The 27,050-nt window shown below is 39.9% G+C and overlaps 1 protein-coding gene across 1 annotated transcript in view; it reads right to left on the minus strand.

Moving 5' to 3' along the window:
• The window catches only part of LOC124552636, a 73,478-nt gene extending 54,188 nt beyond the window's left edge, over positions 1-19,290 (minus strand). The window contains exons 1-3 of the mRNA XM_047126964.1: positions 18,932-19,290; positions 14,738-14,820; positions 4,867-5,935 (exon numbers count right to left, since the gene is read on the minus strand). Of these exons, the coding sequence (XP_046982920.1) occupies positions 4,867-5,935; positions 14,738-14,820; positions 18,932-18,992 (1,213 nt within the window). The 5' untranslated portion in view covers positions 18,993-19,290. The remainder of the gene's footprint in view (positions 1-4,866; positions 5,936-14,737; positions 14,821-18,931) is intronic.
• Positions 19,291-27,050: the final 7,760 nt, after the last annotated feature.

Raw genomic sequence — 27,050 nt, forward strand, 5'->3', positions numbered from 1 at the left:
CAATGAATGCTTCAGAAACAGGTTTAGGTGCCACATTGTCTCAAATAGATGATCCGTGTGACCTGAACGCCATCAAAATTATAGGGTTTGCAATCAGAACATTGTCTAAATGCGAAAGAGCATATTGTACCACTGAATTAAGAGGTTTAAGCTGTCGTTTAGGCACTCAGGAAGTTCAGATATATTGTTTATGGCAAGAGGACTACGATATACTGTGATCGTAAGGCTTTACCTCATACCTTGACAGGTCGAACATTTCATTCACGGTTAACCCGATGGGCCTTGCTGTTACAAGAATACAACATTTCGGTGCAATACATAAGGGGAATAGACAATGTAACTTCTGATGCTTTATCTCTACTATCTAAAGGGAGAACGAATGAAGACGATGATGAACTTTCTTTAAATTTTAAAGTAATGGACATATCAGAAAATTATTATGAAGGCAAGTTTCAGAGCTGTGTCAAAAGCTGCCACAGTTACAAGAAGAAGACCTACACTGGAAGCCTGTTAGGGACAAGATAATGCACAAAAATCCTACTGGTACTAAATATCAATATACTGTACGATCTGAGGTATTATTTAGGGAAGAATCTACCAATACCAACTGGAAAGTTTGTGTCCCACAGGGTTATATAGAGCCATTACTTTGGGTGAATATTGCTATTATCCGAACCTAGAACGACTAGCGAACAATATTCTGAAGAAACGCAAAATATGCCAACAGACCAAACCCATAAATTATTGTCGAAGAATCGAACTACATCCTACAATTCCTCACCGACCTTTAACACTAATAGCTTGCGATGTGAGTGGTCCGTGTCCGACTGTACAAGGAAGATTTAAGTATATACTTATCCGTTACAGAGTCTACATGTCCAACCAATGTTAAGGAAATTTATCATCAGTTACATTACTGATTATGGGAAACCGAAAATGATTTTGACTGACAATGCAGCATATTTTACTAGTGGATAGTGGAAAAGGACTATGAAGGAACATAACATGAAACATATATACATATCCCGGTTTTATCCTTGTGGGAAGACAAATGTTGGGAATTAGACCGCTTTCTACGGGCACATACACCACAGCGACAATACCAATGGATTGATCGGTTGCCAGAATTCGAGAATATGACCTACCACATGGTTCTACTGGATATTCGCCGAATCAAATAATGCGTGGAAGAAACAAATTTCAAGATTGGTTAAGGAATTGGCCCAGAATTCAACAAGATGATCGTACGCAAGGGGATATTCTGCAAAAATTTTATGACAACCTACAACATAAGGCTAAACTAAAGAAAGCAAAGTTTGACAAAAGTGTAAAGAACGAAATCACATATACAGTTGGTGAGAAAATACTATTAAGAAATCACCCAAAACCATCCAGCGAGAAGAAACTTAACAAAAAGTGGCAGTATTTGAATACCGGGCCTTACAAGATAATTCAAATACCACATGAAGGAAGTTACATATTAGCTGATTGTGACTCAGATACCATAAAGGGACCGTTTCACCAAACAGAAATTAAGAAATACTTTCAGTAAGAAGTGAAGGACAATAATATGGAAATAAACTGCAAGAAAGAAAAAGAAAGAAGAAATTTGATAGTGAGACACCATTAATGGAATGAAGCCTTATGAATAATACAAAGGCATATCATGACTGCTATTGTATGTTGGTAATATACGGTTAAGAAGAGTATTTGCTTTTTCTTTGTTATGAAAATAGTATATATACATAGTAAAAAGTATTTTTTATGAGGAGATGGAATGAAGAAAGTCATAAGAAGCAAAAAGATATATCCGAATTGGAAAAATAATTGGATAACAGATTTTCCATTACAGAGAGAGAGAGAGAGAGAGAGAGAGAGAGAGAGAGAGAGAGAGAGAGAGAATGCTAACGGATTCCAAAAGTGTTATTCAGAGGACTGAAGACTTGATTTAAGATTTGTAAATATTTTTCTCACATTTTTAATGTTATGAAGAATATGTTATTAATAATAGTATTAAGATGAAAAGTAATTTCGTGTGTGTGTGTGTGTGTGTGTGTGTGTGTGTGTGTGTAGTGGGTATGAGAAAGAAAAAGGACATGACTTGATAAAAGGAAACATGTATACGGAAAAGGATATCATCATCGTCGAGAAGATGACCTACAACAGATCACATCGGAGAATTCATTGTCAATTACAGTGAATCTGGACATGAGATATGTAAAATAATTTTATGACTATTATCAAAAAATAATCACCAGTAAGATACAAAATGGGGGGACAAACATCGTGTAAACACGAAAATGATGGAAACACTGGAACGGTTCATAGAAATAATTTAGAAACAACGGCAGATAGGAAAGGATTTTAATATAAAATGGAAGAGTATTATGACACAATGTAAAAGTGACTTGCAAGCAAAAACACAATAAATATACTCACTGTATCTCTGAAGGATAAACCAATCCAACATTGACGAGAACTCACAACAGATTCGTACAATGTATCACACAATAGTGAAGTCTGTATTCAACAATCAACAAGTGGAGTATAGTAAATGCACAGCAGTGCTAAGATGTATTAAGACTGACAATATCTCTTATTAAATTAAAGTTGGGAATCATTCGCCGTATAATTGTAAATGAGAGCTGGAACAGATTACATTAACAAATACGTGTTGATAAACATGAAATGTCAAGGATACAATGGTAACACCAAAGAAAAGAAACACGCACGGTTGAGAAACGGGGATGACATTATCAGCTGAACTATTAAATAACCCGGCAATACGAGCGGCCTGTTTAAAATCTGGAATCGACGATCGACGAGCAGCAGTACCGGGATCGTCAAAAGACGAAGAGCCGAAGAACACGACCGAGTCGTCTTTAGCAGCCTGATCAGCTTGGTGGCAGCCGTTGCCTTGATCATTTTTCTATCGGGTCTGGCTGCAGTCCCTGCTTTGTGCAGTCAGTTAAAGAAGGGCTTCTCAACTAATAGTGTTGTGAAGTTAGTGCAGTGAAGTGAAAGTGTAATATCTGTGTGAAAAGGTGCTTGAACAGTTTGGACAAGTATTATGACATTTGTGGTTTATTTAATAGGCAAATTCTGTTAGGCCCCACATTTAATCAACGTTGTAAAGATCAATGTACGATGTTCGTAACTTGTCATATGAGTGCGTGAATGACTGGTCCAAAAACAACAGTACACAACACCATATTGACATCATTCAGAGAAACCTCCAGTATCTGTGACCTTTCAAAGATATTAAGGTTTGGGGGGGGGGGGGGGTGATGTAACATTACATGAGTATGTCCTATATAGTCGAATCTCCTTTCTGTCACTTGAGTGTAGAGGAGTCGAAACCAGTACTGACCTATGACATCATATGAACTTGAGATTTTTTGATGTGTGTCATTCATTTCTAAATTTTATTGATTATTTACAGAGTAAAGAATTTAATTATGTACAACATTTAATAGGTGGTGAATTTTAATGAGATAGATATAAATATGTTTTGACACAGTAAATCACCTTCTTGCATTACCCATGATATGTTCTCTCTTTGTAAGAACAAAAAACTTCTGTGTTGCTCGAGTGCGGGATCAAGTAGTCGTCGAGTGCGGATATGCGGCAGCTTACATGAAGGGCATAGAATCGTTAATTCGCAACCAGCAGTTTATTTAAAAATTATTCTAGGGAACCATGGCCTGACTTTGGTGCAAACAAATCGCACGCGAATTCTCAAATATCAGCGCAGAGTTTAAGATATGCGGCTGGATATCGGGCATTATCATAGCCTGTGAGATTCTGTAACATTAACCGCAATTTACAGACATTAGCTCGATAATAACTATCAAAGACTTATATGAGCGGCATAGTAATTGTCTTGATTACTAATGCAAGCGAGAAGCGATTTACTGTCGGGATACGACAAATATTAATCATTGTATAGTCAGCTTGTTGATACGTTGCTTAGCAACTCATAAATGGACAGTGATAGAATTATTGAAACTATCTTTTAAGTATTAACAACCACTACATACACATCAGAAACTGATTACTTTAACTGTGTGTGACTTCTGGATTCGACGAGTTTTTTTTTTTTTTTTATTTAAGTTAACTGGTATAATAAATTTCTTTTGAGATTGAAACACCATCAATGGCGTAGCGCTTATTCAGTTTAGTAGCACGATATATAGTACTACCTACGCTACTATTTATAGTTTTAAAAGAAAAGAGAGCACGTACCTGTTTTTCTTTTAAGAAATTTTTGCACTTCAGTCGTCAGTCCTCTCAAACCAGAGGCATGAGTGATGCTCCCTCACAGCACTACAATATCGTCAACCACAACACACGTGCCCCTTCTCACTACATTTCTGCATTGAAAACCCTGAGATATAGCCGCGGTACGAAGAAGGAAGAAAGAAGAGGAGAGATCAGCGAAAGAAATGGAGCTGTTGTAACTTCAAATTGAACAAATATATTTCAAGGACGACGCAATACATGAGAGTCACAGATCAAGTAAACAAAGTAAGATGTGTGTACACTTTAACAGTCAAATCATAACTGAGTCCAAGTCTAGCGGTCGCTGGCTGGCTGGCCACTTAGGTGGTGCTGCTGCTGCTGCACGGCTGGCAGACAGCGCCGCAAGTAGAGGACGCGCGTAACTGCGCGGCAGCACTTTGAAAGATCGGCGAGTCACAACAGGAGCAAAGGGAGCAGGGGAGGTCACAACACTTTCCATCAAAATTCATATTTTGGGAACTATCACATATAATCTCCAATTGCTACACATAAAGGAGTACCAACTGATACCTGCAAAAAAAAAACTACAGAAAACAGAGTACATAAGAACAAAAACTGACTTACCAACTATTTCTGTCTGGACTGATGATTCTTTCATAGGTCTGACAGGCCGATGAAGCCCAGTTTCGCCCGTGCTCTGTTTCTTCAGGTGGTCCAACAGTGCCTCGCTGGGCTTATCCAGGACGTACGAGCCCTGGCGAACGAGCCGGTAGCCGCCGCTCCGGTCGTCGTCGGCACCGGGGTTGGGCGGGATGTCCAGCAGCACCGCGCCGCTCTCCCGTGCCGTAACGTAGTCCGACGACGCGCTGTGCGAGCCGCCTCCCGAGCCCCCAGTCCCCGGCGGCTGCCTCCCGTCGACCTCGTCTGACGAGTCGGAGTCGAAGTTCCTGTCCTCGTTCTCCAGGGGGAACAGCTGTCTGTAGACGCTCACTGCCCACGTGGAGTCGGAAGCAGAATTGTCACTCGGGTCGTTCTTCTGGGGCGACGCCGACACGAGAGAGAGCTCGGACTCGGCAGATGCGACACCCCCGCCTTTCATGTATGTGATCTGTGGCCCGTTTCTGTCACGAACCTTAGCTGGCAAACTGACTTTGGAATTTCTGGCTCTCTGCTGCTCCGAGGAAAATGACCGGCTGCTAGATACGACAGCTCGATCGGGTTCTCTGACGCACCTACAGAGGGTGCACTCCGAATCCGACTTATTTTCGCTCTGCCGTTTCACTGGCAGGTATTCTGCAGAACTGCACTTTCTCAAAACTTTTGTCGACCCCGTAGACTGAGAGAAAGGAAGGATCGTCGACCTTCTGGCAGAAGAGCTGCCCGTCTGCGACTTCCACGGCACGGCATTCGGTGACCCGTCCGTCAGACACGGTGCGGAGGTAAAGCTCCTCGAGATGTGATGTCGTCCTTTTCCACCACAAGTACACTGCGGGAAAACCTCGTTCGCATCTCTGGGACCTCTGTCGCGCGTACCATTCTGAACTGACAAGCTAACCGCATATTCTCTCCTTTTCTCTGCCAACTTTTCGGCACACTTTTGTTCTCGGTAGCCATCAGTCCACCCCAGCTGCATTTCCAACTGCAATGCCCTGTTCTTTGCTTCCACTGCCATTGTTTTGGTGCTTTTGTCCAGCTGAAAATAACAACCAACAACAATTAAAGTATTATGGAAGAGCAACTGTGACACACTTAAAGGTATTAAAAAATTAGATTTGACTAGAAATGATACAAAGGAAGTGATACCTATAAAAAAGGGAAACTATAGAGGGTGGTAAAAAACAGCCTGAATAGCTAGTAAGAGTGTTGCAAGCTGCGTTGTGCTGAGAAATAACGGTTACGAAAATATTCACTATATAGTGACGTTACCGAGTTAATCGGCATCGAAATTAGCCAATTGGACCACTTTGTGCTCAAATTAGAGCGACCCCCCAGAGAGGAGTTGACAAACGTGTTCTCCGTTCGGTTTCCTAAAACCGAACAAGACAGAGATACAAAAATTGGGCACGTGACAGTGGTAAGGGTCAAGCTCGAGCCAAAGTCTGGGAAGTCTCGTGCACTATCACCTGTGCCACGAGAACAACTGACACTATTGTACCTGGAGGCCCATTCGAATTTGCACACGCAATGCTAATTAAGTCGGAAATGGTGCAACATACAAGTTTTTTCTTAACAATTATGTCCGAGCACAACGTACCGTACAATACTCTTACAGGCTTTTCAGACTGTTTCTGACCACCCTGCCAACAATATGTCGGCATCGCAACCCGAGGATGTCAAAGGTGTGACACAACACGTTAATTCCTCAGCTGATAAACTGTCCAAAACCATATTTGTCATAAATATCAATGTAAATAATGTATGGCCTATAAACTGAAAATCATGCATATTTATAATCAAAAGTAAATTATTCGAGAATAAATTAAGTGCAAAGACAAACAGCTATCTTTGTACATCATCATTACTGTAGAAACATTTGTGGTGTTCATCCCAGAGCTGCTCGTTCCCCCTACACTGCTCGTACTTACGGTTGTATTTAATGGACAACTGAACAATAACTGTGAGAGGCAGCAGTGGTACATTCTGTACGAGCACTCAACTCTACCGTTTCCTTAGAAACAGACACCTCGACATCACACACTACCTTCTGCATCGCCCAGTATCATAAATGGCACCTCGTTTGCATGGAAATGCCGTCAGCATAACCAATATAACCAGCACCTGTGGCTAGAGTGTTTGAAGTGGGACAACTGAACTCACTGCCCACGTGAAGATACAGTAAAGCAGTTTCATTGCAAGTGAGGACTGCGAAACCACACTGATACCTTCTGAAGAAAATCTGTTACCAGAGTGCATCCAACCGGGTTTGTGACAGCGATGAAAATTTCCCGACAGGGAGGTCAGAGGCCGAGCACTCTCTCCTGCACAAAGACTCCTCCACAGACGCTGGAGTAACGGCTGCTACGTCTAAGGTAGACCGCTGCCGTTCACATTGTACATTAAAGAAAGCAAATTCTATCACATCCAGGCTTTGAGCAATTGATGCAGTTACCGGCAAGGAAATTGTATACAGTAAAATTAGCACTAACATCTGCAATATCCGCCCAGTAGTCGATTGCATCTACATCTATATTTATACTCCGCAAGCCACCCAACGGTGTGTGGCGGGGGGCACTTTACGTGCCACTGTCGTTACCTCCCTTTTCTGTTCCAGTCGCATATGGTTCTCTGTTGGCACTTCTTAGAATCTTCGTGCCTAAGTATTGATTAATTTTCCCTAATTCATGCATATTAAATTCTGACCATAACTGTTCTTTAAAAAAGTCCATCTGGCTTTCACTATTGGTTAAAATAAAAAATCATCTACCCGTATGGCCACGATTACAATTTCTTCATTGCTCGTTTTATAATATATATACTGGGATCTGCCTTTTATGCAAACATTTATTCCAGCAATGGCCACTTTGCTTTAATCCGTATATGCCTTTCTTCAAACACCGAATTCTCCCTTTCCCTTAATAAACGGCCTTGCTGTGCTGGTACTGCGAACGGCTGAAAGCAAGGGGTAACTACAGCCGTAATTTTCCCCGAGGGCATGCAGCTTTACTGTATGATTACATGATGATGGCGTCCTCTTGGGTAAAATATTCCGGAGGTAAAATAGTACCCCATTCGGATCTCCGGGCGGGGACTACTCAAGAGAACGTCGTTATCAGGAGAAAGATAACTGGCATTCTACGGATCGGAGCGTGGAATGTCAGATCCCTTAATCGGGCAGGTAGGTTAGAAAATTTAAAAAGGGAAATGGATAGGTTAAAGTTAGATATAGTGGAAACTAGTGAAGTTCGGCGGCAGGAGGAACAAGACTTTTGGTCAGGTGAATACAGGGTTATAAATACAAAATCAAATAGGGGTAATGCAGGAGTAGGTTTAATAATGAATTAAAAAATAGGAGTGCGAGTAAGCTACTACAAACAGCATAGTGAACGTATTATAGTGGCAAAGATAGACACGAAGCCCACGCCTACTACAGTAGTACAAGTTTATATACCAACTAGCTCTGCAGATGACGAAGAAATTGAAGAAATGTATGATGAAATAAAAGAAATTATTCAGATTGTGAAGGGAGACGAAAATGTAATAGTCATGGGTGACTGGAATTCAACAGTAGGAAGAAGGAGAGAAGGAAACTTAGTAGGTGAATATGGATTGGGGCTAAGAAATGAAAGAGGAAGCCGCCTGGTAGAATTTTGCACAGAGCACAACATAATCATAACTAACACTTGGTTTAAGAATCATGAAAGAAGGTTGTATACATGGAAGAACCCTGGAGATACTAAAAGGTATCAGATAGATTATATAATGGTAAGACAGAGATTTAGGAACCAGGTTTTAAATTGTAAGACATTTCCAGGGGCAGATGTGGAATGTGGACTCTGACCACAATCTATTGGTTATGACCTGTAGATTAAAACTGAAGAAACTGCAGAAAGGTGGGAATTTAAGGAGATGAGACCTGGATACACTGAAAGAACCAGAGGTAGTACAGAGATTCAGGGTGAGCATAAGGGAGCAATTGACAGGAATGGGGGAAAGAAATACAGTAGAAGAAGAATGGGTAGCTTTGAGGGATGAAGTAGTGAAGGCAGCAGAGGATCAAGTAGGTAAAAAGACGAGGGCTAGTAGAAATCCTTGGGTAACAGAAGAAATATTGAATTTAATTGATGAAAGGAGAAAATATAAAAATGCAGTAAATGAAGCAGGCAAAAAGGAATACAAACGTCTCAAAAATGAGATCGACAGGAAGTGCAAAATGGCTAAGCAGGGATGGCTAGAGGACAAATGTAAGGATGTAGAGGCCTATCTCACTAGGGGTAAGATAGATACCGCCTACAGGAAAATTAAAGAGATGTTTGGAGATAAGAGAACGACTTGTATGAATATCAAGAGCTCAGATGGAAACCCAGTTCTAAGCAAAGAAGGGAAAGCAGAAAGGTGGAAGGAGTATATAGAGGGTCTATACAAGGGCGATGTACTTGAGGACAATATTATGGAAATGGAAGAGGATGTAGATGAAATGGGAGATATGATACTGCGTGAAGAGTTTGACAGAGCACTGAAAGACCTGAGTCGAAACAAGGCCCCCGGAGTAGACAATATTCCATTGGAACTACTGACGGCCGTGGGAGAGCCAGTCCTGACAAAACTCTACCATCTGGTGAGCAAGATGTATGAAACAGGCGAAATACCCTCAGACTTCAAGAAGAATATATTAATTCCAATCCCAAAGAAAGCAGGTGTTGACAGATGTGAAAATTACCAAACTATCAGTTTAATAAGTCACAGCTGCAAAATACTAACACGAATTCATTACAGACGAATGGAAAAACTAGTACAAGCCAACCTCGGGGAAGATCAGTTTGGATTCAGTAGAAATGTGAGGCAATACTGACCTTACTGATTAAGGAAAGGCAAACCTACGTTTCTAGCATTTGTAGACTTAGAGAAAGCTTTTGACAATGTTGACTGGAATACTCTCTTTCAAATTCTAAAGGTGGCAGGGGTAAAATACAGAGAGCGAAAGGCTATTTACAATTTGTACAGAAACCAGATGGCAGTTATAAGAGTCGAGGGACATGAAAGGGAAGCAGTGGTTGGGAAGGGAGTAAGACAGGGTTGTAGCCTCTCCCCAATGTTGTTCAATCTGTATATTGAGCAAGCAGTAAAGGAAACAAAAGAAAAATTCGGAGTAGGTATTAAAATTCATGGTGAAGAAATAAAAACTTTGAGGTTCGCTGATGACATTGTAATTCTGTCAGAGACAGCAAAGGACTTGGAAGGGCAGTTGAATGGAATGGACAGTGTCTTGAAAGGAGGATATAAGATGAACATCAACAAAAGCAAAACAAGGATAATAGAATGTAGTCTAAGTCGGGTGATGCTGAGGGAATTAGATTAGGAAATGAGGCACTTAAAGTAGTAAAGGAGTTTTGCTATCTGGGGAGCAAAATAACTGATGATGGTCGAAGTAGAGAGGATATAAAATGTAGGCTGGCAATGGCAAGGAAAGCGTTTCTGAAGAAGAGAAATTTGTTAACATCCAGTATTGATTTAAGTGTCAGGAAGTCATTTCTGAAAGTATTCGTATTTAGTGTAGCCATGTATGGAAGTGAAACATGGACGATAAATAGTTTGGACAAGAATGGAATAGAAGCTTTCGAAATGTGGTGCTACAGAAGAATGCTGAAGATTAGATGGGTAGATCACATATCTAATGAGGAAGTATTGAATAGGATTGGGGAGAAGAGAAGTTTGTGGCACAACTTGACCAGAAGAAGGGATCGGTTGGTAGGACATGTTCTGAGGCATCAAGGGATCACCAATTTAGTATTGGAGGGCAGCGTGGATGGTAAAAATCGTAGAGGGAGACCAAGAGATGAATACACTAAGCAGATTCAGAAGGATGTAGGTTGCAGTAGGTACTGGGAGATGAAAAGGCTTGCACAGGATAGAGTAGCATGGAGAGCTGCATCAAACCAGTCTCAGGACTGAAGACCACAACAACAACAACAACAACTTAATAAGGTCACTTAACTTCATCAGGCAGAATCACATATATTTCCTCTTTCAGTCTTCCATTCAGGTAGGCTGTTTTCACATCCATTTGATGAATTAATAAGTCTTCCTTTACTGCCAGAGGTAAAAGGTACTTTAATGATGAATACTTCACCACTGGCGAGTAAGTTTCATTGTAATCTATTCCTTCTTTCTGGGAATATCCTTTAACTACCAGTCTGGCTTTGAATTTTGGTATTGCACTCTCAGGTTTTTTAATACTAAACACCCATCTTGTTCTTAGTGACTTTTTACTTTCAGGCATGTCAACCCATTCATATGTATCATTATCCACAATAGATTGCAGCTCCTTTTCAATAGCCTTTTTCCAATCTTGAGCATTTGAACTTGCTAAAGCTTCATCAACTGTGATTGGTTCATTGTTGATTGTTTGGGCAGCATTACATTTCATAATCTGGATATTCTTTTGGTTTTGCTATACGTGAATACTGCCTTAAACTGACTTCCTCTGTTGAATCTTCTTCTTCAATTTGATTCTCGGGTAGCGCATCAGCTTCCTCTTTATTCTTGTCTTCCTCTGTTTCAGTTTCCATCTCTGTTTCAGCACTATCACACATTATGCTTGGTTGCATTACTGTATAACTTTGACTACTTTCCTTTATTTTAGGTCTATAATCCTCCAAAAATACTACATCTCTAATACTTATTATCTTCTTATTCACAGGATTATAAAATCTGTAGTCTTTTGAATCCTGACAGTAGCCAACAAAAATATATTTTTGAGATTTTGCACCCCACTTTCCTCTTAATGGTTTTGGAATCTGAACCATGGCTTCACATCCAAAGATTTAAGTGCTTTAGATCTGGTTTCTTCCCAGTCCATACTTCATAAGGTGTCTTGTGTCTCACAGCTTTGGTAGGTGATCTGTTAATTAAATACACTGCTGTTGACAGAGTCTCTGCCCAAAAACACTTACGTAGCTCAGCATCGCTTAACATACTTCCTGCCTTTTCTACAGTGGTTCTGTTGGCTCGTTCTACAACTCCACTCTGAGGAGGACTGTAGCCAATTGTAGTCTGATGCCTAATACCCATTCCATTCAACTGTTTCTTAAACCGTCTGTTTACATATTCTGATCCATTGTCTGATCTAATAATTTTAATTTTCTTCCCAGTCTGTCTTTCGACCATTTTGCAATAAATAAAAAATACATCATTTACTTGGTCCTCACTACTTATAAAATAAACAAGCATGTATCTAGAAAAGTCAACTATGAATGTCAAGAAATAGAAGCTACCTCCTAAGGATTCATTCTCCATAGGTCCACAGAGATCTGAATGTATGAGTTGCAAGACTTCGGTAGATCTGCTATGACTCTATTTAAATGGCAATCTAGCCTGCTTCCCTTGCAAACATACCTCACATTGAACATTATTCATTCCATAATTTTCCATCCCAGTTGCTATATTCTTCAGTAAAGTCATACTTTTCCTATTCAAATGTCCAAGTCTCCTATGCCACAAGAAACCTTTTGCAGCATAAACAGAGTGACTTCCTGTTTCAGCAGTATTTTGAGCTGTATTCACTTTGCAAATACCTCTTACGTTAGTTGCAGTAGCCACAATATCACCACAAGAGTCTATCACTTTGGCTCCCTCTACATCGAAGATAACTTTATTACCCTTCTTTACTATTTCGCTTACTGACAACAAATTAGTTGCAATATTCTTTACACAATGTACATCATGAGCAGCAACGATTTCCTTTTCCCCATTCACAAGCAAATTAAGATCCACTTTTCCTGCAGGTTCACACCTTAATTTAGATCTGTCAACTGTGGAAATTCCAATGTCAATCCTTGACTGAACATCATACTTTAACACTATCCGCTGTAATTGATGTTCCGGAACTTTCCAAACCCATAATCAATGGAAATATTTCTCTGGTAGTCCAGCTAACAATATAGTTCCAATCCATTCATCCGCAATTTCAAAACCAATATTCCTCAGATGATTAGAGATTGAAATTATTTTATTCACACATTCATCCACGCTTTTACACTTAATCAATCTTGTGGTTATCAGCTCACGAAGTTATCCCACTTTTCTGGTTAAACCACCATCTTCAAATGCATTTTTCAGTTTGTCCCATACCTCCTTTGGTGACGCAGCTTTTCTATGCGAACATAATTCACTGGATCAATCAAAAGGATTAGTTTTGATTTCGCCTTCCAATCCTTAGTTGCAAAACTTGATTCCGTAGGTGCCAATTTACCGTTTACAACGTCCCATTAGTCACCCAAGTGCAAATACGCCTCAATGGCAAATTTCTAGGTCGTGTAATTTTCGTGCCCAACAAGCTGCTCTATTTGCGGTATCTGAGTTGTATTCATTTTACAGTTATTTTCTTCTTCGTATAGCTTACACAATCGAAGTTTAACCGAACTTCCGCGCACCTTTTGCGCAAATACATGTCACCTCAAAGCTTATTATTTCGCTTTAATCCAGTACCTGGGCCCATAACCTGATGTAGTTTATGCAGATTAACACAGCTAAATGACAGGTAACTACTATTTAAGGGACAAAATAAACTTATGCTTTATTCACAGAACACATGTTAATACATTTGACTACCAAATTATATTACGTTGCCCCATCAACAAACACAGAACATGTATATTCCACAGAGTCTAATGCACTCTGCACACCATATCTTGTGCGCCACTATGCACGCTGGAAAATGTTTGTTCACATATCCCCAACAGCCTGCCGACAAGCACTGCAGTCCTAGGTCCGTGGAAAAACCATAAAAATCCGCTACATTAAGTCACACACAAACAGACCCAGCCTGCGGGCAGATCGGTGAGACTAGATACAGCAGGCAGGATCTGCACATTAGAGACAAGCTGTGGGCTTCAGTTCTGCAGGCCTGAGCCATTGGCTACACCCACAAAAATGGCCTGCGGTTTTAGCCTATCTTTTCCAAGTCCACTCGTGTGGAAAGTTATTTACATGTCAGCCGGCCGGTGTGGCTGTGCGATTAAAGGCGCTTCAGTCTGGAACGGCGTGACCGCTACGGTCGCAGGTTCGAATCCTGCCTCGGGCATGGATGTGTGTGATGTCCTTAGGTTAGTTAGGTTTAATTAGTTCTAAGTTCTAGGCGACTGATGACTTCAGAAGTTAAGTCGCATAGCGCTCAGAGCCATTTGAACCATTTATTTACATGTCACAAACACCGTGTTAATGAAATGAGACCAGGGTGATCGATCCGCACAGCAGATAACTTGCTCAAATACCGTGAGAATCGGTGCCAAATCCCTGTAAAGATGATTGCTGAGCCGCAGACAGGCACATAGGAAAGACAATCACACTCTCACAACTAAATTTTCAGCCATAGGCTTTGTCAGAAAATGAGAGCACATATACATTCACGCAATCACTCAGAGACAACTCACGCACACACGGCCGCTACCTCCGGCCGCTGTGTCAGCAGTCTCAGAGTATCGGATCCAAACAGACCACTCCTCACGTCTCCCTGCCTCTCGTCGGCAGCTGCTAGGCTGGCGGCAAGACTCGCTGGCAGCACTGACTGCAGGCTGAGGGGAGGGGTAGAAAAGGGGAGCAGCAGTAAGAATGTGGGAGCAGGGAAGCAGCGCAGGTACTCAGCTGCACGGCATACCAGTAAACAAACCGTTTCATCTACTGCGACAAAAATGAGATTTTTCTACGCGACCCCCCCCCCCCCCCCCGCCCATGTTTGAAATTCCCCAATTTCCAGAAATTGTGGCAACCCTGTAATACAGCATGAAACTGAAACACCATAATAAAGAATTAACAAATTATCAAGAAAAGAGCTACTTACTAGTGGTGGAAGAATGGGGACTCCATTCAGTCTGATGCAGGACACGAACGGCCTCTTTCTCTCGACACCACATGTCACGGCCACTGCAAGATATACAATTCAATTATTATTCATTGCAACGGCTACATGAAAAGCACAATCTAATGCACTTTCTTCATTAAAATAACGGCAAGGGACTTCAATTCTGAGCACACGCTCGAGATAATTACAAAAACATTTTATTAGCAAAAACCTGAATCTGAACAAATTGACTTCACCCTTGTCAGCCTGCTGCTCAAAGTCCCATCTATTATATACTGAGTGGTTACCTTTGCACATTAAAAGGCAGGTATTCCACACTCCTACCCATGGGTCTCCAGTATCACAAAACATATAAATCTTAAGATTATTTGCCAGCTACTTCCTCTTTTAATCATTACAGTAGACACTTAATAATTCAAGGTGCATGTCTGGAAGAGTAACACATCGAGTTTTATTACTCCACATATAACGGTTAGTCCCGTAACCAAATGCCTCCTTCCTGATTGCAAAAAACCTGGCAGGTTACTAGGCTCTTGGACAAAAATGACACAGTTAACTACTAAAAAGACCTCAGAGTGGTGAAACTTTCCTCCTGAAGCTTTACTCCCACAGAAGTATCGGACCTTTCCAAAGGCATTACGTTTTGCCCCAGTCCCAAATTCAGTCGTGCCGAACTTCCCTCCTCCTCCAGGTACCTACAGCCACCACCCTACTGACCAAACTCGACTCGAAGCCAGTGCCGAACACTGCCCCCGATTCAGTTCACTCCTACATCCCCCACTACTCTCAAATCACCCCTGTTAACATCACAATTTCTTAACCTCGAACCTCGCCTCACCGTCATTCCCCCGAGTCTCTCGACGTGGAAGCTAACCTTACATCTGCAGACACAACCGCAATCATCCACCCAAAGTCTGATCCCATCCTTACAGCCCAACCTGCTGACAAAGGCTCCACCACTGCGGTTTTGAACCGCACGGACTACACCAGCTGTCACATTCGTCCACCAACAAACCCTGCCACAGTGACCCCATTCCAAAAATCCAACAGAGTCTTAAATCAGTCCTCAGACCCTTAAGCCTATCCTAGAATCTCTCCCCAGAGACTCCCCCGCCCCCCCTCCCTGCCCCCCCTCTCTCTCTCTTTCTCTCACTCTCCCCCCCCCCCCCCCCCCACCTCTCTCTGTACCCACTCTCCTACCTTCTACACACCTCCTAAAGTCCATAAACCCAAAACCCATTCTGGCCGGTTTCTGTGCCCACCAGAAAGAACCTCTGCTCTCGTGACACCTTCCACCTTTTACCCACAACCTACGCACCTACATAAAACACACCGATCATTTCCACCTCAGACTCACCACAATTCCTGTTTCTTTACCACACAGGATCCTGATCATCACTTTCAATGTCACTTCCCTCTACACTAACATCCCTAATGCCAGTGGCTTTGCTGCAACTGAACACTACCTTTCCCAATGTTCAACTGACCTCCTAACCTACGAGCAGTCTCACTTGAAATATGTCACACGTCTCACTGAGGCCTTCACAGACTAACTACCCTCCCAACCTTTTACAGAAACAGATCTCCCGTGCCTCGTCTCTCCGGCGACCTACTACATCCCACTTACCCACACACTGGCCACAAAAGAGCACTCGCCCCATAACTAAACACCCGGACTGGAGTAACCGAATCACACTCCTCACCAGGGTTTCGACTAAATCTTGTCGAGCCCCAAAATGAGGAATATTCTACCCGCTATCCTTCCCACCACTCCCACAGTGGTATTCCGCCACCCACCCGGCCTACACGGTATCCTCGTCTGTCTCTACACGACACCTGCTCCCGACCCCTCGCCTCGTATCCCTCTAATAGACCTGCCCCCGTGTGCTCCAACCGCAACTACTCCAGACTGGTCACAAGCATCATTTGTTCCACCAATGGCAGGTCTGCGTGTGTTAGCAGTCACGTGATCTACAAACTAAGTTGCAACCACTATGCTGCGTTCTACACAGGCACGACAAATAACACACCGTCTGGCTGCACGAATGGCCAACGACGAACATATGCCATGTTTGTTTAGAGTATAAATTAAAAATTACAAAGTCAAAAAACAGAAATTCTTTTTACATGTTTTTAAAAGTGTTGCACAAAATAATGTAACCTAGCCTCCGCAGAGAAGCCTACGATATTTCTTCACTGTTAATAATTATAAAAATATTTGGAAGTTGTCAGATAAATACTAACAATGTTAACAAGATCCCTCAGCATGTAAACATTTGATACACTTGCTTACATAGCACACGAAATTATAGCCTACATTCTTCACTCAGGATTTTGAAGTAATGAGGCTATAGACATTTATAACAAATGTCCTTCCGTAACAAGTTTTACAAAATAAACAATTATTAAATAGTCGTGTTTCATATGGATTTATGCTACTGAAGACATCATAATACGCTTATATTCGGAAGCTATGGAAAAGAAAATTTTATATTAACTGTTCATTATATTTTATACTGAAATTATGTCAACAATTTGTTACGGAAGGATATTTAGAATTTTGAGGGAAATTTTATGTCTTTGATAAACATACCAAATTCCTTCTTTTAATACCAATGTATTCCTGTTAGGCTAACTTAACTGCCCACATAGATTTTGTCACAGGATCAACAATGTGTGTGATACAAATAATAAAAATGAAATGTCCTTCCAATACAGAAAATATTTTATTTTTTCTAAATGTGTGAGAAAAAATCACACATAATTTTTTAAAAAGGAAAATGACTATAGCATATGAAACTAGACAGTTTTCTGAACGATATAGCTCAAAGTTTTATGGTGATTAAAAGATTTTTGAATTTCAGTACTTGTGGCATACAATATCATGGCCTGACCCTTAACTATTCTATTGATTTATACATTGTACTACATATTGCCAAAGTCAATTAACAGCTATGAAATAACAGGGCACTAATTATTAAATAAGCTTTCAGAACCTATACAAGTTTTCACATTCAAGTAGGTTATTGTTTATAGTTCTTGCATTGAGCTAACCGTAGATTCTAGATATATTATTGCATTATTTATTGTTTGTTTGTAAAGCAAATAACAAGTGAGGTGGTACCATGTCATGGTACTATTGAGGACTGAAGTTTAACCCTGGTATGGCCATCCTGACTGGTTTCCCCTGAGTCTATAAAGTGAATGCTAGGATGGTCCCGTTTGAAAGGCCATAACTTTCTGCTACACTGTTGCCTGATATAAACCAACTTCATACATGTTGGATAACTGTGTAAATATATCTTAAATGTATTTGGCACATCCTATACCACTGTATTAAATGTTCAAGAAACAAATAAATAATGAATAAAAGATATTTCTGAACAAGCAAACAAACACTATGGCTGGGTAGCTGCCATCCCCTTCTACACTATAAAAGTAATTATTAATTATATTATAAACTTGTAATGTCGCCAATCAATCCATTGAAGTTTTGTATAATTATGTGCATTATATTGTGTATTTGATGCATAGTACTTTAATGGCCTTAAGTTAGTGAGGTTATTTATAGGCAATAAATGTGCTTCATTACATTAAAAAACGTTGAAGACATCTATTCGAAGTTCGGGAATTGATGTTACGCCAATCACAATGAGTAAACCGAATAACGATGATGATAAATGATGTTGTTGTTATTACTATTATAAGTTTTCGTGGCATAGATGTAATGCTGAAATGTAATGGTAATGACAATTTACTATTAACTCTATTAGCTATAAAGATCAATCGATTCCCTTCTATATGAGTTGGCGAAAGAAATACGGGCCTTTGGATTCATTATAGACCTACAAGACCACTTTTCATTCCGAAGAACGCTAAACTCTGTGTCTAACAGGAGGTAGTTCGAGCTTTGAGCGGTTAACAAATGTATGTTACCGAGTGCACACAATGTTTCTTCCAAAATTTCACTTCGTATTTGTTAATACGTAAGAAACCTAGCTTTTCAGTCACTGTTGGCACTTCAATTGCAAATATCAGTTGACTTGTTTTAACAGAGTTATTACACACTAAACGACATACACAATTGTTACTGGAAATTAAAAGCAACCACAACAACATTTCAATATAAAAATTATGTTTGTAAAGGTAGTTTATCATACGTGCAACACTAACCTTTTTCTGCTCCGATCATCGTACATGAAATTGGTATTGTGATATTAGAAAAACAAAGCATTTGGATGTATTTTCCTATATCCTAAGATGGTGCATGTCACTAGTATCCAAAGTTTTTTTGTTTATGCCAATACTAGTTTTCCAGATATCTGTACTTCTCAATTCGGCGACTGAATAAGTCTCACAAAACACAAATATGAGTATTTAAAACGAAACGCGGTTTTGGTGTTAATAGCTGTCACAGACTCGCTGTTGGACGCCAGTTGTGCGGTGTTAACTAATGTGTTTATTTTAACACATCGAATAACACATCTGCTCAAGACCCGCAAATTTCGCAAAGTTCCATTCACTAGAGTATCCTTAAAATGTGTACACATACAACACCGTTCCGTTAGCAGAATACCACAAGCAGTCGAACCTGTCAACACATAAACAAGTCTCACAGAACTCAAACACGCACAGCAACAAAATATACTTCCCGCGTTCGCATTCGATACACGGCATGTCAGAGAGAGAGAACTGGCAAGTCGAGAGCCATGTATCAGTTGTGAATTACCAAGTCCCGTTTTACTCTTTTTATGTTTGATATGGACGAAATGTACTCTTTTAATTCAAGCGATATCCGAAGAAACTGAGAAATCAGAATATGACGATGTAGCTCAACGACGATCTTTATATGTAAGAAAAACTGGATGACCAGTAGGTAGCTAGGGTAGATGCTTCAAAATATCTGGTTTTACGTATTGTTAGCAAACCAAATCTCAGACCTATGCAAAACGCTATGTTAGCTATTTTCATTCGATTATAATATAGGGAAACATCTTTTGGGGAAACCAGCCATCGGCTAGAAAAGTGCTGCTATGTATGCATAGACATGAGTGAAATATGATTTATTCATCTGGCTACATGCAGTTCTCTAATCATTTGATTTGTATTGTATTGTATTTTTATTGATCCAGGCAATCATAGTATTCTACAGCTGTACATATGATATTGGACAGGTCAAGAGAGCTATTTACAAGTAATTTTTATAAATTGATTTTTATATTATTTTGTAGCAAGGCAATTATCTATCTTAAACAAAACAGTTAATACAAATCATAGAATTGTACGGTTGTACATATGATATATGTATATATCATATAATATACAAATATAAATATAAAAATGCAGTAAGTGAAACAGGCAAAAAAAGAATACAAACGTCTCAAAAATGAGATCGACAGGAAGTGCAAAATGGCTAAGCAGGGATGGCTAGAGGACAAATGTAAGGATGTAGAGGCCTATCTCACTAGGGGTAAGATAGATACCGCCTACAGGAAAATTAAAGAGACCTTTGGAGATAAGAGAACGACTTGTATGAATATCAAGAGTTCAGATGGAAACCCAGTTCTAAGCAAAGAAGGGAAAGCAGAAAGGTGGAAGGAGTATATAGAGGGTCTATACAAGGCCGATGTACTTGAGGACAATATTATGGAAATGGAAAAGGATGTAGATGAAGATGAAATTGGAGATACGATACTGCGTGAAGAGTTTGAGAGAGCACTGAAAGACCTGAGTCGAAACAAGGCCCCCGGAGTAGACAATATTCCATTGGAACTACTGACGGCCGTGGGAGAGCCAGTCCTGACAAAACTCTACCATCTGGTGAGCAAGATGTATGAAACAGGCGAAATACCCTCAGACTTCAAGAAGAATATAATAATTCCAATCCCAAAGAAAGCAGGTGTTGACAGATGTGAAAATTACCGAACTATCAGCTTAATAAGTCACAGCTGCAAAATACTAACACGAATTCTTTACAGACGAATGGAAAAACTAGTAGAAGCCAACCTCGGGGAAGATCAGTTTGGATACCGTAGAAACACTGGAACACGTGAGGCAATACTGACCTTACGACTTATCTTAGAAGAAAGATTAAGGAAAGGCAAACCTACGTTTCTAGCATTTGTAGACTTAGAGAAAGCTTTTGACAATGTTGACTGGAATACTCTCTTTCAAATTCTAAAGGTGGCAGGGGTAAAATACAGGGAGCGAAAGGCTATTTACAATTTGTACAGAAACCAGATGGCAGTTATAAGAGTCGAGGGACATGAAAGGGAAGCAGTGGTTAGGAAGGGAGTAAGACAGGGCTGTAGCCTGTCCCCGATGTTGTTCAATCTGTATATTGAGCAAGCAGTAAAGGAAACAAAAGAAAAATTCGGAGTAGGTATTAAAATTCATGGAGAAGAAATAAAAACTTTGAGGTTCGCCGATGACATTGTAATTCTGTCAGAGACAGCAAAGGACTTGGAAGAGCAGTTGAACGGAATGGACAGTGTCTTGAAAGGAGGATATAAGATGAACATCAACAAAAGCAAAACAAGGATAATGGAATGTAGTCTAATTAAGTCAGGTGATGCTGAGGGAATTAGATTAGGAAATGAGGCACTTAAAGTAGTAAAGGAGTTTTGCTATTTGGGGAGCAAAATAACTGATGATGGTCGAAGTAGAGAGGATATAAAATGTAGGCTGGCAATGGCAAGGAAAGCGTTTCTGAAGAAGAGAAATTTGTTAACATCCAGTATTGATTTAAGTGTCAGGAAGTCATTTCTGAAAGTATTCGTATGGAGTGTAGCCATGTATGGAAGTGAAACATGGACGATAAATAGTTTGGACAAGAAGAGAATAGAAGCTTTTGAAATGTGGTGCTACAGAAGAATGCTGAAGATTAGATGGGTAGATCACATAACTAATGAGGAAGTATTGAATAGGATTGGGGAGAAGAGAAGTTTGTGGCACTACTTGACCAGAAGAAGGGATCGGTTGGTAGGACATGTTCTGAGGCATCAAGGGATCACCAATTTAGTATTGGAGGGCAGCGTGGAGGGTAAAAATCGTAGGGGGAGACCAAGAGATGAATACACTAAGCAGATTCAGAAGGATGTAAGTTGCAGTAGGTATTGGGAGATGAAAAAGCTTGCACAGGATAGAGTAGCATGGAGAGCTGCATCAAACCAGTCTCAGGACTGAAGACCACAACACAACAAACATATGATATTGGACAGGTCAAGAGAACATATTTGCAAGTAATTTTTAATAAATTGATTTTACATTATTTTGTAATGGGGAAGTTAGCTATCTTTAACAAATCAGTAAATACAAACGTTGTATAGTAAAATACAAATAGCCAATACAAATGTAATAGTAAAATAATCCAGTATATTTACTAGACATGCACAGTATATAACAATCCAGTATATTTCTTAGACATGCACTGTATATAATTTTCAGACCTAATTGAACATTTATCATAAAATTGTTTAAAATTTTAACCCCATTCAAAAAAATGATCAACTGCATAAAAGCAATGGCACAAGAGATATTTTTTTAACTTATGTGTGAAGGCTCTTGGGTTCTTTGTTGCTTTGATTTCATTTGGTATATTATTATACATTTGTATCCCAACATTTAAAACACTTTTTTCGTAGCAGGTAGTTCTGGCCTGAATGATATGTAGGTCAGATTGCTGCCTTGTTGCATAGTTATGAATATCTCCATTGAATTTTAATGTGCAGTCATTGTTTAAGGGGTATGACTAGACAAATGAGACGATATTATAAATGTAAGCAGAGGCCAATGTCATAATGCCACTTGTTTTGAAATGTTGTCTGCATGATTCGTTATGTCTTAGATTACATATTATGCGTATTGCCTTTTTTTTTTGCATTTTGAAAATATATCTACCTCCAGGTGAGTTCCCCCAAAATATGATTCCATACTGTAATGTAGAGTGGAATTAAGCATAATATACATGTATGAGAACAGATTTTGTGACTGATTATTTGAGTATCCTTATAATGTAACACACAGTTGATAGATTTTTTGAGATATAATTTGTGTGAGTCTCCCACTTAAGATTTTCTTCAAGCCATATGTCAAGAAACCTGACAGAGTCCACACACATAAGCTCTTGGTTATTTAGAATCACATTGGGCATTTCTTGTTTTTGGGATGAGAGTCTGAAGTTGATGTACGTTGTTTTCTGTATATTTATAATAAGTTTGTTCTCGTTGAACCGTTTGCTGAGTGATGACATAAGCGGTTTAATTTTTTGTTGTGGTACTCTGTATCAGTACCTTTTTATTAGTATACTCGTATGATCGGCAAATAGTGTGGTATGTCCTGTAGCAAGCTTCGTGCTTACGTCATCAATGTATAGCAGAAACAGTATGGGTCCCAGGATTGAGCCTTGTGGCACACCATCTCTAATAGGCATTGTGTCAGAGGAGTGGACAGTAGATTGATGGGTGGTTGTATTCTGTTTTTCAAAATTAATTTCAACTTTTTGAAATCTGTTTGACAGGTAAGATTCTAACCATTTGTCTGCAATTCCTCTTAACCCTTTATTTGCTAACTTCTTAAGGAGTATGGTATGGTCAATTACATCAAAGGCTTTGGATAAATCTAAAAAGATACCAGTAGTGATTTCCTTATTATCCAGTGCTTTTAACGTTTTGTTGAGATACTCATAAATAGCTGTGGTAGTTGTCTTTTGCTTTCTAAAACCATGCTGGTTGTTTTGTTAATAAGGATAGATTTCTTGTTCCAAGACTCTGAGGAACTTTTTGAAGCATGAATAAAGAGTGGCGATGCAGACGTAGCCGACGAACTGATACAGAGACTGGAGGAAGCACGAAGAAACGGGGATTAAGACAACTACTGAAATGGTGTTAAGAAATCTAGCAGGCCAGCATGGAGCTTACTGATGAATTTGGAGAGTCAAAGTAACACATTCATTATCACCAGACCAAATATCAAGTGGAATTGCATCACTATTTAGAGCACCAGGAGACAGATATCACACACAGAAACTATAAAGGGAATATACAAATGCACAACGATCAGTAGCACAGGAAACTGAATACTCTCGGGGCTTCACCGCTGAAGAACTAGAAGCGGCTCTCAATGACGTTAAAAGGCGCCTAATTTTGATGGGGTGCGCCCTGAATTGTTGACTCAGTGTGGGAAGGAAACGAAGAAATGGCTGACCAAATTCTAATCTTGCATACTGACATCGGACTGTCTGCCAAAAGCTTTTAAAGTTGCTAACGTAATTTCAGTATTGAACTCAAACAAACCACGGGATAATGCGGAAAGATACTGCTCGATAGCCCTTTTCAGCTGCCGCTACAATCTCTTTGGAAGGGTGCAGTCATCCCACAAGAGCAAGCGGGTTTCAGACAAAAAAGGAATTGCATTTTGAGCCTAAATGCACAGATTGAGGTAGGTTTTCAAATACAAAAAACGACATTCGTAGCTTTCATATTCCTAACAGTTGCCTATGACACTATGTGGAAAGAGGGGCTTAAACATATACTGATTAAAGTAATTCCCTGCCGAACTACGCTGAGATTTAACAATAACACGCTTTGAGCTAGACACTTCCATGTGATACAGGGTAATCACATAAGCAAAAAGAGGAAACTGAATAACGAATTGCCTCAAGGATCAGTGTTAACACTAATTTCATTTAATTTCATGTTTTTGAACCTCTTCATTTCTGACCTGTCTGAAACTACGTCGAGGAAGTTCAGCTATGCTGATTATATGGCTCTAGCTACCCAACACTAGCACTTCGAAGATGCTGAAAACATTCGCACTGCTGACCTAAATAAAATGCATGGGTATTTCACTTAACCTCACCAAGACTGAGGCAGGCTGACTGTTTTCATTTGAACAACAAAGTGTCAGGATATGAGCTGAAGGTTCACAAGAATAACATTGAAGTTCCCAATCACCTACATCTAAAGTGCTTCTGGGTTACTCGTGATAGTACCTTATCCTTCAAATGACATCATGAAAGTGTATTCTACAGAACATGTTCATGCAGCACTAAATTCGTAGACTCTGCAGCACTAATTGGGGAGCATCAGCAGATACACCTTTGTATTCATGTATTCTGCAACCAAGTACCTCTCACAAGTGTGGCTAACCAGCAAGCATGCAAAGAAGGTGTACACCCATCTCAATGCTACTATGAGGTTTATAAGTGGATTTATAAGGATGACCCCATTATATTGGCTTCTAACGCTAAGATACCTTCCGTGTGTAGACAGGAAACATTTGTGAAGGAAAATATGAAAGTACTGAGCAATTCTCTACTTTCCGTCGACAAACCACAAAATGACCCAATTTTGGAAGCAACCTGACCTCATTCTAGAATCCCGCCCCCCTCTCCTGCCTCTGAGAGTGGCCCAATAACTAATAGCTGCTTACTTCATCAGAGATACTAAATAGCATGAGAGCTGGAGTGATAATGCCTCCTCTGAGAACCGTGGCCAAATCAACCCAATAGAAAATATAAGGGTTTTGAACTTTCACAATGGATTTGGAAGAGCTTAAACAGATTCTGAATGGGACATTGAATATGAGCACACAATCTTCACTAGTGGGGAAAGCCACCCAGACCTCGCTGTGACTGTAGGATCCAAATCAAACCGTCCAGCACGTCAACTGGAACTGTCAACTAAGACCCTGTTAGGGTAACCTGGCTGATTTTTTCAATGCCACAGCATCCTGCCTCGAATGGGTCACCCATCTAGACATCAGAATATGAAGACACAAGATATGCAGTTTATCTTCTGCTATGTTATGTTTTGTTATTATTTTATTGTATTCTATATTTTATCTCTTTTTATCTTAGTTCATTATGTATCCTTCATTTATGTTTTATAGCGAATTTTGTCATTGATTATATAACTAGTATAAACCACATGTGTAGTCCCATAGGTTACATAAAATAAAATGAGTGTGACATTGGATATGTTATTTACGTTTCTTGATTTTTAGGAGCCACTGCTATGTTACACGAGTTTTTCCACTACCTCAACATAATGTTGATTAAAAATATTGCTGACATCGTTTGGATCTCAACATTCCTTCCTGTTGTTCCTATCAGATCCTTTCCTTTATGCATTTATATTGGACTGTATTGTCTTAGAAACGCTTTTTAAGCTGAAATTTCATTTTGGTAAAAACTAGACTTAGTTTCTCTTGTTATTCTACCACAGGTCCTCTTTTTGACTTTATAAGTGTCAATGCTAGCCGCAGTCTTGTGTATCATGCAATTTTCAAATGCCATTTTCAGATCTCTCCTTGATTTTATAATGTCTGACGTGACTCATCTGTTAGTATTTCCCATATCTAGATTTCTACATACAATGGGGCAATCAATATTTATGAACTTTCTCTATGTTATTTATTGAGTTTATTTCCCTACTTTCTTTTCCCATAATTAATGTTCTGACCTATGCTGTCAAAATTATTACTTTATTTCTTCACAGCACCATTTAGCTACTCTGAAGGAGATTAGTAATAACATGGTCTATCGATGTTCATGAGGCCTGACCACGTCTTGTTGGTCTTTGTACACCCAGCTTTAGGTTTTAGGCATTGGGGGTCTAATAAAAACTTCTTGTACTACAAACAATCTTTTAATATATCAATAGTTAGATCTCCCACTACATTTCTACCATGAGTGGGCTTCCAAACTATCGTCTCTAAGTAGTTTTCAGTGTGGTGCTATTACCCCCTCTTGGAGCAAAAGCTATAAATCGTTAGCAAATGTAATAAGAAGTAGTGAGAAAACCATTACAAAGGATCACGTTAGCAGCTGTAACCCAGTAGCTGTCAGTGTGGCAATGTGTGGGTCACAATAATAGACAGTTGAGAGCAGTGGTGAAATTCATCACACAGCAGTAATCGTGTAGTGAACAGGGTGAAGTCACCAGAACAGGTCAGGCCGCTTGCTAGTGGCAACAAGACCAGATGCCAGGTATAGTGAAAAAATTCATGCCAGAGCCATACGAACAAGTCTGAATTTCGATGCGCTCAGTGCCAGCTGCCGATCGACTTCTGCCAGAAGGCAGCAATTCGTACCCCGTGCACGGCTGTCTTCATGTATTACCATGGTTATGTGAGCAGAGTGAAGGGCCTCGAGGCTCCATGACACTGAGGAAAGATTACTTTGATGCGGTTCTCCAAACTAGTCTATGTTGTGCAAGCCTCTTCATCTCTGCACATCTGCTGCAAAATACATCCATTTTGAACTGTTTACTGTATTCAAGCCTTGCACTTC

The sequence above is a fragment of the Schistocerca americana genome, chromosome 10 (genome assembly GCF_021461395.2).
Source record: "Schistocerca americana isolate TAMUIC-IGC-003095 chromosome 10, iqSchAmer2.1, whole genome shotgun sequence".
Taxonomy (NCBI): Eukaryota; Metazoa; Arthropoda; class Insecta; order Orthoptera; family Acrididae; genus Schistocerca; species Schistocerca americana.